The sequence below is a fragment of the Leptosomus discolor genome, chromosome 2 (assembly GCF_034619465.1).
Source record: "Leptosomus discolor isolate bLepDis1 chromosome 2, bLepDis1.hap2, whole genome shotgun sequence".
Classification (NCBI taxonomy): Eukaryota; Metazoa; Chordata; class Aves; order Leptosomiformes; family Leptosomidae; genus Leptosomus; species Leptosomus discolor.
In genome coordinates, this window is record NC_141392.1 from 15,009,302 (window position 1) to 15,026,863 (window position 17,562).

The 17,562-nt window shown below is 41.7% G+C and overlaps 2 protein-coding genes across 4 annotated transcripts in view; one reads left to right on the forward strand and one right to left on the reverse strand.

Annotated features, from left to right (window-relative positions):
• IARS2 (isoleucyl-tRNA synthetase 2, mitochondrial) overlaps nucleotides 1-15,404 on the forward strand; it is a 29,649-nt gene extending 14,245 nt beyond the window's left edge. The window contains exons 13-23 of one of the 2 annotated variants that reach the window (XM_086460633.1): nucleotides 2,197-2,299; nucleotides 2,924-3,017; nucleotides 8,483-8,591; nucleotides 9,388-9,490; nucleotides 10,516-10,641; nucleotides 11,045-11,176; nucleotides 11,824-11,930; nucleotides 12,792-12,937; nucleotides 13,102-13,292; nucleotides 14,741-14,885; nucleotides 15,035-15,404. In XM_086460633.1, coding sequence (XP_086316759.1) covers nucleotides 2,197-2,299; nucleotides 2,924-3,017; nucleotides 8,483-8,591; nucleotides 9,388-9,490; nucleotides 10,516-10,641; nucleotides 11,045-11,176; nucleotides 11,824-11,930; nucleotides 12,792-12,937; nucleotides 13,102-13,292; nucleotides 14,741-14,885; nucleotides 15,035-15,186 — 1,408 coding nt within the window. In that variant the 3' untranslated portion in view covers nucleotides 15,187-15,404. The remainder of the gene's footprint in view (nucleotides 1-2,196; nucleotides 2,300-2,923; nucleotides 3,018-8,482; nucleotides 8,592-9,387; nucleotides 9,491-10,515; nucleotides 10,642-11,044; nucleotides 11,177-11,823; nucleotides 11,931-12,791; nucleotides 12,938-13,101; nucleotides 13,293-14,740; nucleotides 14,886-15,034) is intronic. The other variant, XM_086460632.1, reaches the window with a different exon arrangement.
• A 217-nt stretch (nucleotides 15,405-15,621) lies between these two features.
• Nucleotides 15,622-17,562, reverse strand: part of RAB3GAP2 (RAB3 GTPase activating non-catalytic protein subunit 2) — a 46,776-nt gene continuing 44,835 nt past the window's right edge. For both annotated transcript variants that reach the window (XM_086461889.1, XM_086461888.1), the window contains exon 35: nucleotides 15,622-17,551. In XM_086461889.1, the coding sequence (XP_086318015.1) occupies nucleotides 17,405-17,551 (147 nt within the window). In that variant the 3' untranslated portion in view covers nucleotides 15,622-17,404. The remainder of the gene's footprint in view (nucleotides 17,552-17,562) is intronic.

The following is a 17,562-nucleotide window of genomic DNA, read 5'->3' on the forward strand; positions in this document are numbered from 1 at the left end:
AAGACAACTCATTATCCATAATTGTCTTTAAAAATACACTGATAGTGTATTTGAGAGGAATCAAAGATGGAGCCTTCTCTTGGCAAGGAGTGAAAAATGATGTTGTGTATTGCATTTTCTAAAACATTCCCAGATGCTACGGTCTGTGTCCTCATTCAAGGTCTGGGTGTAAAGCCAGCCTCCTCAGTGGAAGGTACTGACCCCACAAGAGATAGACAAATTCAATGGAATAGTTTAGTCTGGGCTGAGACAAAAAAACTTCTTGGCCTATTTGATTTTTTTTTTTTTTTTTTCCTGAGAGCTTTCTGAATCTGAAGATTTAGCCTGAAGGAGGCAGAACTTAAGGGATACTTATTGGCTATCTGCCAGACATCTACCAGGACTGGAGTTGTTGTTTGCTTTTGTGTTGGAGAAGTGACACTTCACAACGGGAAGTATAGGCAAATAGGCCTCTGTGCAAATGTTTCTGAAATGAAAAGATACCATTCAGAACCGGAGCACCTAAACGTTGTTTTACCAAGATAAATGTTAGCAGATATATTACAAAGCCATAAACTGTGTTCTGTCATCATTAAACTGGGAGGTGAACGATACCTTTTCTATCTGAAAGGGTAAGAATGGCAGAGGTATGCTAGCTGGCTGTCATTTTGTGAGTGCTACTGGTTTGTGGGTTTTCCCTCCAGAAAACCTACTGGGATGTTCTACAGGAATTTACTTTGAAAAGTAAATTGATTAATTGATGATTTATTGATTAATACAAAACTGTTGGTCTATCATTGCAATTTTATTCCCACAGTCAAGAGCAAAACTGCATTTTCTCCTTACTGTTGTACCTCATGTCATTTAATTAAGTCCTAATTTGTTCTGCATCTTCTTGGAGAGCGTGAGTTTTTGTGCTTAAACTCTGTGTGTAAGAGTCCACCAAATGTTGTAGTGATGTAGCTCGACTTATTAGCAGTGCAGAAAAAATACTGTGCCGAAGTCCAAATACAAAACCCAAGTGATGACACTAAAGAATTTAGATCTGCCTTTTGTGTCTTCAAGATAATTATGCAAGATCATTATTTTCCTTTTTCCCCTTTCGCGATACTGTGTCAGGAAGTTAGTTAATGGATTAAATCTTCATTTTATTAGTTAAAACAACTCTCTGGTGGTTTGGGTAACACAGCGGTTTTCGTTTGAAATTGGCAGGTCGTGAAGATCTGCTGTATTCCTTAAATACAGCAGATGTCTTAAAAATCTCTGTGAGTCAGCAAGACGGCGTGTGGGGTTTGTTTTGTTTCATAAGCTGTCTTAATTTATGTCTAGACTTGGCATTAAATGATATTAAGAATCAATTCCCCATAGCCTCACCTACTGGGGAATGAATGTGTCATAAACAGTGCACAGACCTGCACGCCTTGTGGTTGCGTCTTTTGTTCACATCAGGAAAAAAATGCTTGGTTAATTTTTTTGTTTTTCTTATTTCCGTAGTATCTATTTATTTCAGGGCCTTTGCCCTGGCTGGTGCTATATATACTATATGAACTCATGTATTGCCTTCAGGGTGTGTGTTGAATGGTTGTTTACATCACTCCTCTACTGGGTACAGAAGTTTGTTTCCCACATTAGTGGGATTAATATATTGATATACATGTTTCTTACCATTTAAAAAATATATTGCTGAAAAGGCGGAATCCAGGCAACCAGAAGTCTAGTATATATGTACGTTTTTCGAAATGCTGCCATTTCCTAACTCCATTTCCACATGAGTTCTCAAGATCTCTTTATCCAATGGAGAAAAGCAGCCTGTTGTCAAAAAGGGCAAATATTTTTTGAGGGAAATAGTTGGTTAGTTTCTGTAAATTCAAGGTCAAGAAATAGCAAGTGAAATGGATTTTGGAAGTTTTCAAGCTGCGGGCATCTTTTTCTGAGTGCCCAGTTATTATTTGCAGAAAAAGTTATTTGGAATACACGTGGGTTTCTGTACGTCCAGGTTTTACACAACCCTACCCATCCTGGAAGACAGAAGCAGGAAGTCTTTTTAATATGGGCAGAAAGCTCTGTGGAGTCTTGCCTGGATTAGAAGCTACAAAATCACAGGTTTAAATAGCTCGATGTCTTGATCAGTACATCTCACCACTTTGGATCTGGGATACTTGTAGAGAGGTACAATTAACTCATAATTCATAAACCCCTTTTTTCCTTCTAACCCAGTGAAACTGTCACAGATGTCATCAAAATAGTGGAGCAGCAAGGGACAGATGCATGGTGGGCCCTTCCTATTGAACAGCTACTATCAAAAGAGGCTGTAGCTAAGGTAAATTTTTTACTTCAAATATAGAAGGTGCTCGAGAGAGTTGAGTGATGGGAAATAGTAAATAATAAAACCTTCATGTATTCCCTTGATCCTTTTCAATCTTGCACCTTCATGAGAAGCTATCTTGTGAAAGGAATACTCAGAAAGTGAGAACTGAGTATGGCAAAACATACACAATCAGATTTGTGCCATTACTTCAGAGATCTCCATCCTCCTCCTTTTAGTTCAGGTGGAAAGTGACATTCTAATCAACCAAATTATAAGCCCAAATATATAGTAAATCTTTGTCATTAAAATAGATTTGAATTTTTATTTAGTTCTTCCTAACTTTTGATTGTTCCTTTAACAATTGTTTTCTTAAGCTAGCACACAACCTGTGGCGTTACTCTATCATCTCGGGGTTTTTTGGTAATTTTTCCTTGTTCTGTTTTGGGTTTTCATCAGTAATTATCTGAAAACGATTGTGAAAAATTTTCTAAATTATTTTGTGTTCACTCAGAAAGTTGGTAGCAGAGTCTGTACAAAACTGGTCCAGAAACCAAATCTACTTTATTTCTACTTTTGAAAAGCATTGATGATACAGAGTATTCTATTTGCATTATTTAATAATTGTTTTTCCAATAGGCTGGTGGTCAGGATGTGTTGGATTACGTCAAGGGACAAGATGTCCTAGACATCTGGTTTGACAGTGGAACTTCCTGGGCTCATGTTTTGGAAGGTACGTATTAATTCGTTGATCTTTCTTTTAAAATACTTAAAGAACAAAATACAGCTGTTTTGCATGATGGAGTTGGTATCAGGAAACCCGTGTTAGATTATGCCAGCAGCAAACTGCTTGTGACTTCTTATAAAGCTGCTTTTGCTTGTAAAGATAAGGGTTTGATGTTGGCAAACTCATTTTCAGCATAGTTGAAGTTGAGATTTTTCTAATACTCTGTTCTGACTGATTCTGCCATGTGGTGTGCCGTGCATCTTCTAAGCAGAACGTATTTATTGTGAGCATAGAAGTTTCATGACACAAATGGCCAAAGCACTTCGCTGCCAGTTAGTAACTCTTAAACTATTTTTAGTTACCAGTTTTGGTTTGTGCTTGTACACACTATTTGAAGCAGAAAAAAATTGAGATCAGCTGCTGAATCTAAGTGAGTTTTATAATTTTAACAGTGTAGGCGTACTTCAGTTCTGATTACTTTCAGTAACTAAAGCAGTATATTGTGGCTTAAAATATTTGTGCTTGCTATAGGCTATTTATAGCTCCTACTGCCAGTAGTTGCTACTCGGCAGGTAGCAGAGATATATTTGTATAAAAATATATAAAATATGCACTGTTTGCCTGGAGGATAGTCCAAAGTCAGGAGTCCTTTCTAAAGGAGGAGTCTGGTCCCACACATCAAGTCTGTTGGACTTTAAACCCTCAGTACACAATTGCATGATAACAATCTTGTTGAATTATAAAGCACGTTAGCACCAGAGGTTTTATTTCTTAGCAACGCGGTCAGGCAACAGTACCATCAGCAAACATTCATTTTTCTAGAAGACCTTTACATATATTAAAGTTCATACTCTTTAAAAATGTTTCTGGTTTGGTTTTGAAAGGTATAACAAAGCAGTGGCGTTTTATGCACAGTTACATACTTGCATTCTTTCAGGGCTTAGCACCTCAGTATGCAAAAGTTACCTTTAATCCTGTGTAGAGAAAAGACGTTGTGCTTAGTAAGGAGTAGCAGAATCAAGACTTGATTCGCTGTTAATTTGTGTAAGGCTCCCATACAGACTCTCTAATGTCTGATAAATGTCAAGTCTTTCAGAGTACAAACTTCTTCTTTCATGGAACCATTAACAGTTCCTCTTCTCTGTCTTGTCATCTATTTTCATGAAACTTGCTGGAGCTTGGTGTGTGTAAGGCATCTTCTTTTGCTCTCTGACATGACTGGAGTGGCCCCACTGGTTCAAAAGTTGGGGGAAGGACTAACAAGCAGTTTGATCTCGTAAGGCTCTTTATCTTCAGAAGTGACACTAAAGTTGCATTACCTTACCTATGTAATTGAGGCTCCCAGCCACTGCCAGAAGTACATTCTCAGTGATTCATATGAAATTGCTGTTTTAATTTACCCCTTATGAAAAATGCGCTTGGCGAGAGAAGTTGTTGAATTAATAGTTTTGTCTTGTATTTCCCAATATGCTTTAAAACTTTTTGCAGAATTTCTTCCTACATCAATAAAAATAATTAACAAGGCTTACAAACAGGCAGGCTGGTGGGGATTCTTTTCCAAAGGACCCTTGGGGGAAAACAGATGAAGTCCACAGAGAAATCCAAAATTGCTTAGAGTGTCATAACAGGAAGAAGAACTTCCCATGGCTTAAACTCATGGAAGCACAGGGGCGTATGGAAGCTGGCGTGCTACCTGTAAAGCGCTACCTGTTGATTTTGAGCAGATGAGTGGTAACAGCAGTTACTGCTTGCCTTCTGATGGCAGTGTCGTGCATGGCAGTGGTTCTCGCACAGCACGTGAGTTAATTTCAGGGCAACTGGAGGATATAATAGATGGCTAAAACTGTGAGACTTAATGATTATAATTGTTTCACTCTACCATGAACTCACGTTATTGAAAATTATAAATCAATGACCTGTCTGTTAGTAACCAGCAGGAATAAAAGGCTGGCAGTTCCCTGCCAGTTCCAGTCTCGCAAAAAAGAAGTGCTTTCCAATATCTCTGTAACTCGGGAAACTTGGGTCTGAGTTTTCACTGGATGTGAACTAGCTGTGTCCAAGCTATCTTATTAAATGGGATGCAGCCATTATCAAATTCATCCCTTCAGCTGATGGCCACACAGATTGCTTTCAAAAGCTATGGCAGGTTGGGAAGGGGGTGGGGAGGAGGAAGAGGAGAGAGAGAGAGATTCTGCAATATGAGGTTTTTGAACAGGTTAAAGGAATGCTCAGGGACAGCAAGCCCAGCAGCCTAAATCACAGGTTGCACGGACACAGCTGTATTTCTAGCACTTGCCCTGCTGTGTTTCCTGCCGGAGATGGTTCTGGGATAGTTCCAGATGGAAAGGGGTTAAAGTTGCTCTTTTTTTCATTAAATTATGGTTGGCTTCCTTTTTCCAGCCTAGGCGTGCCAAAGGTCCCACTTCTAGCTAAACGACAAACTAACCAATCCGTTCTCCACCAGCAGTGCGGCAGGTAGGAAGGTGCGACTTGCACACGAAGATCAAAGATTTAGCTACCGTAGTCACAAAACCAAAAGTGCACAGTTATAACTAGGTTGCATGTAAAATAAATACTAATTCCCTTGCACCACTGAAAGCAGATCCTCAAGCGCAACGTGCTCTGAAAAACCCACTGCTGCTACTGAAAGTAGCTACTGAAGTTTTCTGGGGATACGGTTTGCTTTGTTAATGCTCTGTTTGCCTAACACTGTTCTTTTTCACTGAACAGTTTATTGTTGTGCTTTCTAACCCATCTAATCACATGCCTCAAATATTTTTTGAAAGAACTGTTTCCATATTCTTTTATGCAATGTTAAAATTTGAATCTGAATGCTTCATACATGAATAAATTCATTTTCACAGCAGTACTGTGAGGTAGAAGGGTGTTAATACCCTGCCTCCAAAAAAGAAGGTGTGGTAAAAGCAAAGTGTGGTTCCAAAGCATTTGCTGGTTTTGAATACTCAATGCTGTGGTGCCTAGGACTTTTTTTTTTTCTTCTTTTTTGCTTTGACGTTCAGTTTGTGTTCAGCCTTTTGATAGTGCTTATTTCGGGAGCTGTCTTTGGAGTATCAATTTTAGAGAGTTCTTTTCTGTCTTACAATTCTCTTACAGGTCTTGACATTTTCCTTATGGGCAGAGTGTTGTCTGCACTACAACCTGGAGATTATTTTTCAAAATATTTCATATAAAAATGCACACTGGACTCTCTTGCAATGTAATATGCCATTGGTAAAAGTCACAGAGCTTTTTACCCATGGTTTTGTATCGCAGTGATGGTAGTTTTCAGCATCATAACTTTTTTCCCTATCTTATTGTCTAATATTTAACTGAATGAATGTGATTATTGTACTACTTGCCTATCTAAGTGTTTAAACTTTTGTGCTGACTGAGAGACTTAAATTTATCTTAGCTGATTCATTCCTGGCATTAAAATACAATACGTTTGATCTAAAAGTCAAAGTCTGTAAGATCAAAGATATGGAATCTTGAAATCCAAACCAGAAGGCTCATAAATTGTAATTCTCTTTGGTGACCTATGCACTATAGCGCAGCGTAAAGTAAACAACTGAGAAGTCTTTTCTGAGTTGTCGGACACACTCTTCCATTTGCAGCGAAACGTGCGCACTGTTCTAATCCACTGACACAGAACCCTCACAACTTCAGTACAAAAAGGCAGGGGAGCTGCCCGTGCACTTAAAAGGCAGGCTCTGTGCCTGCATACCCCACGCTTCTCTTTTACAGAGGTAAAATGTTCAGGCCTCCATTAACTTTGTAAGCTGCGTCAGCCAGCCTGCCAGGTGAGCTGGTTCCTGTCAGAAAAGACCAATACAATCTGCTGTTTGTCATCAGTTGTTTGTTTCAATTCTTCCCTAAGTTGTAACTTCTGGCATTTCCATGAAAAGTTCGCTTCTCTAAAACCTGTGGCTGGTAAACTAGTTGTAAATAACAACTGTGTTGTTACGGATTTTCCAATGTTGTTTTCTTCCTTACCACAAATATTCTTTTTTTTTTTTTTTTTTTTTAATCTTGTCCTCACAAGTATTTTTGCAGTCCGTTAATACAAAGGCTGATCCCTGCTTATTCTGCTTTTAAAACCCAAACTCTTTAGAGGAATACACAAATACGTTACAAACGGTAACATCCACCCACACGTTTTTCCTGCGCTAGCTGTAACTGTGTGGCCTTGACCTTTGTAATGTTGAACTTCCTTTTATTGCAGGATGAATCTAAATATCGAAACTTCCATTAAGTTAAACAAATAAATCAAGTATGTCAGAGCAGAAAGAAGCATTGTCTCAGGGGTCCTAGGAAGAGGATAAAAGGAGCCAGTAGATAAAAACTGAATAGAGAAACTTTTGTCTGAATATCTGGAAAATTACACCACCAACTTTGAGAATCAAAACTAAATTCCTGCCAAATACACATATAATTTTGCACATTTGTAGGCTTTAACTTGCATGTTCTGCTGTGCTCCACGTTATTCTGTTTTCTCTCTCTCTCTCTGATGGTGACCTGTCCGGGATTGTTTAGGACAAGGAGGGACTTCTTGAGTCAAGAAGTCTTGTAGCTTTTTGTACAGTGGCTGAATTCCACCAGTAAAGCTGTTAAAACTTCGCTGCCCTCTTTCAACCCTGTGGGAAAGCTGGGTTTGCTCTTCCGCTTTTAACATGCAGTCAGCTAATGCCCAGGCTGTGTGCCTTGGAGCCCGTCTTTCCTCTGATGCCAACAGCACTCCGCAGCTCCAGCTGTTCTTCTCTAGCATTCCTATTCTTTATGTATTCATAGGGAGGAATATTTCCATTCCGCCTTCACCTGGATAAGCAAAACAAGCCAGGCTCCTCCAGACCCCTCTCTTCTGCACCAGGCTTTGTTTCCCATGTTGTCTGGCCCTTTCCTGAAATTTTTAATCTTCCTGGAGCAGCAGTGACCAGAAATACAAATTCTGTCACAGGCGAGCTGCGGTCACTGCCAAAGCTTCCTGGTCTCCTCTGAAAATACCTGGTGCCTTACACAAGCTAGTCAGGCATGCTACATCTGTGACTTGCATCCTGAGTGATTCCCAACTGGTGAAGCTCCAGGTTGTAGCATAGATTTTTATTAATTCCAAAGTATGTGATTGTTTGTTGGGTCCTTCAGTCTGTTTAGGAGTACTTGTAAAGTATTTTGAGATCTTACGAAGTGCTGTGAGTGTGATAGCTTCTGTCTTCATAATTTATTATGTTGCCTGGGGGAAAGCAAGCTTGTTTGTTAAACTTTGGAGTTCAGTGAGTCTTGGATTTTAAGAAAAATTAGGATACTAATGAATCACTTGTGTCATGTTCAAGTAACCATACACCATTTATAAAAGTAACTTATCTACTGGGTTTGAAGAGCAGAATAAGTTTTACTGATCTGTTTCAGAGATTTTCTGTTCAGTGTATTAATTGTTTGAAGGTCGGTATTTTAAACAAAATCTTCTGTTTTTAAAGGTGCAGAGCAAAAAGCAGATACATACCTTGAAGGAAAAGACCAGCTGGGAGGTTGGTTTCAGTCCTCTCTACTAACTAGTGTGGCAGCAAGGAAAAAAGCACCATATAAGTAAGTGTGTGGATTGCAAACACATTGCTAGTTCATTTAACAAATATCAGGCTTTTGATAGTGGGGACAGGAGTGTATAAACAAGAGAAATTGAGCCATTGCTAAGTATCTGATTTATGTTCTTACATTATCAGTAAAAAGTTTTCTCGGATTAGAGTATAATGGATTTATGGTTTAAATATTTTCCATTGTAATTTTAGTAGATCTTTTCTTTCTCAGTCATTCAGGTATATCCTATGACATTGTCAGATACAGGTCTGTTCTTTTGCCATCTCTCCCACTCCCATAATCAAAGGGATTATTAGGGGAGGTGCAGTATGAAAATCTCTTAAGACCATTGACTTGTGATCTGATCATTAGGCTGCAAGGAGCTCAGAGTCACTGTGCACGTGTCTCGTACTGGAGCTGTGCCATCCTGTTTGTCCCCGGGAAGATGAGGAGCGTAGGGAAGGGTCATGTGGGTCCGTTGCAAGGAGGCTGTGCGATTTGGAGAAATGTATTGGCTTAAAGAGTAAATAATACTTTAGTCTTTAATTCATCTGAAACACGTGTGCCCTGGATATCTGCAAACAACCTGTTGCTCGCATGGAAAATTAAATGAGGAAAATAAAGTTGTACGCACTACTTGGATGGTAGTACAGCGATTTCATGGTTGGTTGAACTTGACAGATGAAGCCTCAGGCTTACCAAAATAGAGGATTTCTGGATGTTTTGACTTAGGAATATCCGTATTAGAATCTGGTTTTAATATAAATTTTTCACTGGGATTTTGTTTACATTAAAATTTTTTCTTCAGGACTCTGGTAGTTCATGGATTTACTCTTGGTGAGAAAGGGGAGAAGATGTCTAAATCTATTGGCAACGTGGTTGACCCTGATGTAGTTATCAATGGAGGCGAAGTAAGTCAAACTCTTGAGTTTCTTAGAATTGCTAGTTGCAATTTTTCACTACCAGATTCTGCAGCTGTCTAGGGGCATGTGTTTTGCTAAACAGCTGTCTTGTAGCTGAGCTCTGTAAGGCTTTTCTAAAGACTTTGGCTACACTGCAATTCCCTTGGGCTGGAGTAAAAACCTTGAGTTGTTCTGCTTTAGCTGTAGTGCCAAAAACCCCCACCTTCCTGCTGTGCTAAGAGGGGAAAACCTGTATTAGATAGAAGGTGTAGAATGGCTCCTTTTTACTTGGGAGCACTGTTGATGCAGGGCAGGGGGGCTTTAAAAAAAAATAGAAATACTTAACCTTTGGTTTCAAACTGGCTGAAACCTACGAGCTGAGCCTAGCAGTAGAGCAGTCAGAGTAGCGGTTGCACCCCAGCAGTCTGTCTGCTCTCAGCCTGGGCTGCTTATTGACTCTGGAAACTTACTTCATTCCACAGTCAGGGAGCTTACACTGCAGGTGATGCTCTCAATTTTTTTTCCTTCCCCAGTCCTGCTATTGCTCTTTCTGAGGCTGCTAAGCAGATTTTGCAACTCTAGACAAAAGAAACAATCCTTACAAAGACTTGCTTATCTGATTCAGTAAAACACACAATAGTTTCTGTTCTTTCAGAAAGGAGAGAAGCTGTTTGCAGAGTTGAAAACAGGGTGGACAACAGTCTGAAGGGGGGAAAAAAAAAGTATGTTGTTTTAGATGTTAACATTGCTGTCCTAATGTTAAGCATTCAAAGGCTTCAAGGCTGTGAAATGGGTTTATCTCAACTTACCCAAGTTCTAGCATTGCCTGTACACAGACTGCTGCCAGCATATATTGTAGCCCTGGCCTAACAGTAAATCTTGCTTAAAGAGGGTGAAGGCCTCCAAATACAGTGGCCTTCTGGGCCCGCTTTCGGGTAAGGTACGTTCCCAGCACTGAGCGCACGGAACCGCAGCGCTCACCGTGCCACAGGGCCCCCAGCAGCTTCACTGGGTGCCTTTCTGCCTCTGCCTAGGATCACACCAAGGATCCCCCGTACGGTGCCGATGTTCTCCGCTGGTGGGTGGCGGAATCGAATGTTTTTACTGAGGTGCTGGTTGGGCCCGTTGTACTTAATGCTGCGAGAGATGACATCAACAAGGTAAGAGCCAAATATCCTAATACTCTTCATTCTAATGACAGGTCCTCCTTAGATTTGGGTTTGTGTCAGCTGGGTAGAATTCGTTGCAAAGCTTCTCAATCGTTAGACCAAAGAAAGCTTTTCCAAGCTCATTTAGGTAGGTACGACTGCTTTTTACATCTGCGGATCAAAGTGTAGAGTGTACTAAGGAAAAGACCAGTTTTCCCAGCATGCTTCGCTGATAGCCAGGCTTTTCTCTTCTGTAGGTCCTCTTGGCAGGTGTTCTTCACGATGCTTTTCTGACTATTCAAGCAATCATTTTGAAAACCAGCCAGCTTTAGTGAAGTCATTATAGGATATCACCATTTTGTGTTTCACCTAAAGCGCAGACCATTAATGTTTAATTTCTCTGATTTGTTCCCAGCTGCGGAATACGCTACGCTTCATGCTGGGAAACATGGCTGGCTTCAATCCAGAAACCGACGCCATCCCCGCTTCAGAGATGTACATAGTAGATCAATACATGCTGCATTTATTGCAAGATTACGGCAGCAAGGTAGGGGTGAATTCTATCTAGATGAATATATGTGTAACATTTTCCATTGGTTTTACTCTCTAGGGAAAGTTCTTTAAGTGTATGAGTAAAGAGTATGTGTCAAGTAGGCAAATTATGACCACAGAGGCGTTTCTTTTGAGGCAATGTGCACTCCCTTAAGCCCATTTGAACTTTTGAGGGGGAGGCTTTGTTTTTAACATTCTTAACTTGGTTTTGACATTGACTTTTTTTCCAACTCTGCCCCGACCCCCCCCGCCCAAGGCCTCAAATTAGAAGTCTTTAGAAATAGTTATAATAGGATATAAAAAAAACCCCAAAACTAAAAACTCCTAGACTTTGGAAATCTGCTGTAGTCCAAAATTTAGTCATTTCTGTCACTCAGAACCGTTCTGCTGAGTGTGAAAGTATGAGCATAATTTCTGGTTTTCCCCATGTCCTCTCCCCTCAAATTTGAATTTAAATTATTTCTTTGTCCTAAATAAACTTTTTTTTTTTCCCCTTACACTAAACTTTTAAAGAAAAGATTCTCCCAAGTTTGTGTCACTTGTTACAGTTTCTGTAAGTTCAGGTTCATCAGGGGTTGCCATTGCATGCCATGTGATGAAAACTGATACCCTGTTCTTATCTCTCCCTGCTCCCTCTCCCAGGTTACAGAAGCATACAAAGAATATGATTATAGCAAAGTTGTTCGGTTATTGCAAGCATTCTGTTCCAGAAACTTGTCTAACTTTTATTTCAGCATAATCAAAGACAGGTAAGTTCATTACTGCTGCCTTTAAGAGGGAACAAACAAGTTAGTTAATCCCTTTGAGATGGAGGGAATAACAGTCCAGGCGAGTGCTGAGTGAATACAGATATCGTGGAGAACATTCCACAGTTAGGTATGGTGCTTGGGTGCACCAAAGCTCGCAGGTGAAGGCGTAGCTGCTTCCAGCTGATATTTTTGTCATCAGTGTGGCTCTATGGTCTGTCCACTAGGGGTACTGAATCATTTTTAAAGGTATTCAAGTGTAGGCATTTGAAACTAAATAGTCTTAAAGATAGATTCTTGGATCTGTATTTGTACCTAGAGGTGTGTGCATCTGAATTTGGGAAGGGCTTTTAGCACTTACGTGGGCAACCTAATGTCTTTTACTCAGGTGAGGAATCCTAAGGATGTGACTGACACCTTTGTACCATTTGAAGGGGCTGTTTCATGGTGGAGGGGCTGGGGGGTTATACTGATCGTTAGTTTCCAGAATGCAAGTAAAGGGGAGGGGAGAAAAAAAAAAAGAAAAAAGCCCCAATGCTGTATTTTATGGATGAACTAGAACAAAGGGCTGACAGAGCTGCGGGCTCACCTCCCTGAGAAAAGATTCTCTTCTATACAATGAAGCAAATTAGCAGGCCAGGTACAAAATCTCCTTTCCGATGACAAAACGTGGCTGCATATGCACATGGTCCTGTACCTACATCCCTGTGCTTGCCTAGGAAGGGCACTTAAGAAAAGCTTTCCTTGGAAGGGCGAGCTGGGTCAGCCTTTGTCACTTCCAGGGGCAGTGCTGAAAGTATGGCTCTTGAGCAAGGTCGGTAACTGAACATACGAGTCTTTCCAGCTCCCATCGCTGTCTTGCAGGCTCTACTGTGAAGAAGAAAAAGATCCTAAGCGGCGGTCGTGTCAAACTGTGCTAGCAGAGGCTTTAGACATCGTCGTCCGATCCTTTGCACCAATACTTCCTCACTTGGCAGAGGAGGTTTTCCAGCACCTCCCTTATAAGAAAGGTAAAGCATGTATCATTTCTAAGGAGTTCTTTTAGTGCACTGTTTAATTGCACAGTTAAAAAGAATGCAAATACAGAGATGTGCCATTCTTTTTTATTCATTTAATAAGCACTTGAATAGGAAGACACTAAATTAAAAACTGCTTTGTTTGCTTTGCTTTCCATACTCAGAGGGTGTGTTTCGTACCGGCTGGATTAATGCAAGCTCAGCGTGGAAGAAGCCTGGCATTGAGGAAGCAATAGAAGGTGCATGTGCAATGAGGGACTCTTTCCTTGGGTCCATCTCTGGCAAGAATGCTTTGGAATATGAAGTTGTCATTGTAATTGAGCCTGGACTGATGTTTGAATTAATGGAGGTAAAGGATGCAACTAAGAATACTGTTGTGAATACTGTTGTCTGTGCGAAAAACACTCATTTTTGTAAACTTTCTTCTGCTTTTTACTTGCCAGAAAAATCACAGACTAGTTGAGGTTGGAAGGGGCTGGTGGAGAGGGCAGAGCCCAAGCCCCTTGCTCAGACAGGGCCAGCTAGAGCAGGTGGCCTAGGGTTGCGTCCCGTTGGGCTCTGAATACTCTGGAGGATGGAGACTCCACACCTCCCCAAGCTCTGTGCCAGTGTTTGAGCACCCTCACAGTAAAACAGTGGGCTTGTGCTTGCTTGGAATTTCCTCTTTCAATTTCTGCCTGTTCCCTCTTGCCCTGTCACTGAAAGTACCTGGCTCCATCTTCGTTACACCCTCTCCTCAGGTATTTATATACATTAATAAGACCCCCCTGAGCCTTCTCTGCTCTGGGCTGAGCCATCCCAACTGTCCGCCTCTCTTTGCATGTGAGGTGTTCCAGTCCATCGTCTTCATGGCCCTTTCTTGAACTCACGCTGTAAGTTCACATCTCTCTCTTACTGGGGAGCTCAGAACTGGACCCAGCACTGCAGGTAATTCTCACCAGGGCTGAGCAGTGAGGAGGGATCCCAATGCAGGATGCTGCCGGCCTCCTGTTGTGAGAGCGTGTTACTGGCTCAGGGTCAGCTGCTCGTCCCCCAGGACCCTCTCTGTGCTAAGCTGCTCTCCAGCCAGCTGGCCCTCAGCGTGTGCCGGTGCCAGGGGCAGGACTGGGTGTCTCCCTTCACTGACCTTCACGAGACTGCTGCTACCCTGTTCCTCCATCCTGCTGAAGTCCCTCTGAGCGATGGCACAGCCACCCGGTCTGTCAGCCGCTCCTCCAAGCACTCTTTCACCAGCAAACTTGCCAAGGGGCCACTGCCCCGTCCGTCCCGGTTATTAATGAACATGTTTAATAGTACCGGACCCCAGAGCTCCACCACTAGCGAGGCCTCTAGCTCCGGCCTCCTTGAGAAGGCCTGTTCTAGCGCCACGGGCAGTGCTCTTCCAAAGCAACCGGCTTCCTTGATGGGAGGGTCAAGGAACTCAGAAGTTCCTGCAGAGGGAACCTTGGGCACTGCCGTTCAAGTCTGTACTCTTACACCTGGCAGGAGTAAGTGAATTAGACTCTTGGTTCGAATCATCCACTCCCAGTAGGAACCACGGCCTTAGCACTTGTTCTAAGGAAGGGAGTTTGCAGTGGTAGACCTGAGTTTTGATGCTGGGTTTAAACACACATATGTGCATATATTTAGACACACAGAGGCATGCACATGTGTGAAAAACTTGTGCTTTTTTTCATGACAAGGCTATGACAGCTGTTGCAGTCACATACGCGGTAATTCTACTTTTGCTTGGAGATTTTCTGGGATGCTGAGGAACAAAACCAAGTTGCAAGTCTGAAAATTAACTCTCTTCCCTAGGCACTGCAGGCTGAGGAAACTTCTAGTGTTTCAGAGCTGAATGAAATAATGATGGCTTCCCAGACAACCCTGCTGAGTGAGCTACCTAAAGAAACACCTGCAGATGCAAACATCATCAAAGGGACCTTTCTGATTAACTTGGAAGGTAAGAAAGAGAACTCTTCCGGGCAGGCTACTGTGCTAAGCAGCCGGTCCTCTTCTGCAGTACAACAGACGTTGCTGTTTACCGCCTATGTAGCGCTGAGCACGCCAACTGCACCGGCAGGCTCTCGGCAACACTGCTGTCTTTAACAGGGGGTGACATCCGTGAAGAATCTTCCTATAAAGTTATAGCCCTGCCCATTGCCAAAGCAAAATGCCCTCGCTGCAGGAGATACACTTCCGATTCCTCCAGCACTCCCTGCCCACGGTGCCTGAAAGTCATGGCTGGAAGAGGGAGCACGTGAGGAGGCAATGCCTGTGCACAAGCTGCTCCAGTGACAAGTGCTGAAGTATGCAAGAGCGATGGCTACCAGGTCTGTGTACCGAGGCTTGTAGAAGCAGAAGCTTAAGCCGCAGCCTGAGCAGAACTACCACCTGTTTGGGGGGGAGAACCTTATGTATATACCTAATTGTGTATATACCTAATTGTGTATATCACTTTTCAGCTTAATAAAAAGGGTGGTTCAAAATAACTGACTGATACGCTTGTTTTTAGCAAGTTCTTTTGAAGTTCACTTCCTTTTAAGTGAAACTCCACAGTAAAGCAGCTCTTGTTTAATTTTTTTATACTATGGAACCCCAGAGAACCAGTCCTCCCTACACTGGCGTGTCTACTCCTCTTGTGAAACAGAACAGGAGAAAAGGCAGTGACCACCATTCCCTAAAAAGAAAAGACACAATGAAACCTCAAATTTTATTTAATCAATTTACACAAATCCACAGCAAATTAGACACAAAATAGCACTATATACAGAGTATTACTTACAATACATTACAGATTTGATTGGTGTAGTGTGTCAGCTCTGACATGATACTCAGTTACAGTCAAACCCTCTCCACTGTACCAGGATCCAGGAATGTAATGCAACTAAGAAACAGTTTTGCTTTTCCTCAGGTTCTGCGATGACCAACTCTCTAGCGTACTCATTGCTGCAGAAGTCTGAAGTGCTCTCAGGCAGGGTGGTAAAGTCACCTACACCATCTCACCGCCTTCCATTTTCCCCCTACAGCTCTTTTAACTGGGTATGGAAGTACCTAAAACAGACCAGGGCCAGCTATTTATTTTTACATGAATTCTTGCTAGTCTTTATTCTGATCTCATATCACTGCACAAGTCAGCATCACTGTTGAAGTCAAACATTTAGTATCAAAACTTGTCAAGAAGCCTTCACCAGCTACATTAAAGTACAGTGATTGGGAACTAGGGGTGCTGAACAGGTGAAGGAGGCTGTATAGAACAAGCCACCTACATAACCTTTTCTCTTTTTTAGGGGGATTCTAACCCTTAGGTGACAGCAGCACATACTTCAGAAAGATAAGAAAATTCTGTCTCCAGCAAGGCAAGATACTACAAATGTTTCTTACATATAATGCAAAAAGAGCAGGTTACAAGATGGAGCTAGTAATTTCAGCTGACTTCAAGACAAACACAGTTTACACCAATTTCATTTCTCTCTCCTGGCTTCCTTTAGGTAGAAAGTAAACAGTACTAACTGATGCAAGATAATCATGTTTAATACCACTCCAATAGTGAAGATACTCACTATATGATTCCCCATAGGTACTGTAAATAATAAAAGTGGTTTTTTAAGGCTAAAGTACTCAGTACTATAGGTCTTCAGTGAAGTTGGGTCAACTATTTAAGCAGTTTTTGACTACAGGTTACCATGTGCAGAGATTTATAGCATACTATATGTTCTACAGTGATAAGATGAGGGAACAATCTTACAGTAAGACATTCCTTGACCTACTTAAACTCAGCGGAGCTTAGTAATAAAGGAGAGGGATGTAAATCCAGTTTTGGCTGAAGCCCAGCACCCTAGAGACAATCCCGGGAGATCTGGAGAATTGGCTTCTCCTTCCCAAGCTGTTTCTAACGTGGGCTGTTCTCCCTTTGCGTAAGGCCCCAGCACGTTTCATCCTGTCTAGTGCAGTTGTCATTGTCACGTATAATGCAGTTACAAGGCCTGAGCCCAACGCCAGCTCTAGCTTCTAAAAAGCAGTACTGGCTTTACACAGTAACTTCAGAGACTGAAGTTTTTCTCGGGTGTAATTCTACCGCTTGTTTTGAAAAACAAATCATACATGGAACATTGAAACCGCAGCAGTTACTGCCAGCATGAAATACAGAATTTTACAAGATGTGATTTTGTAAATAATAGACTAAAACTGTTGTCAAATATATCCAATTTAGACTACCGCAACAAGCACTCAAGTCAGAAATAAATAACAAAGCATTTCAAATACTGACAAGTGTACTAGAAACTAAACAGCTTTGTACTAGTGCAGAATTTAAAATCTACTCCAATTTAAAACTGCCTTCTGAAATTCTGGGAGGGGGAGCATTGTTCCTTTTGTTGTTTAACAAGCGCCGCATGGAAGCTTCTCTCTGTCAAGTTCAGCCTCACGGTGTAAAACCGTGCCTCACGCCTCTGCGTAGCCCCGCTGCGCTAGCCAGGAGTGTCACGACGAGATGGCTTCCACAGCCTCTATCAGGTTCAAGGCAAGGCTGTACTGCCCGTGGTTCTCCGGTAAGTGCTCTAGGACTTTGTTCACCAGTTTAGCTGTCGTTGCAATTGGCACTTCCACATTTTGAAGTTCCTGGGGGTCCTGTATAAAAG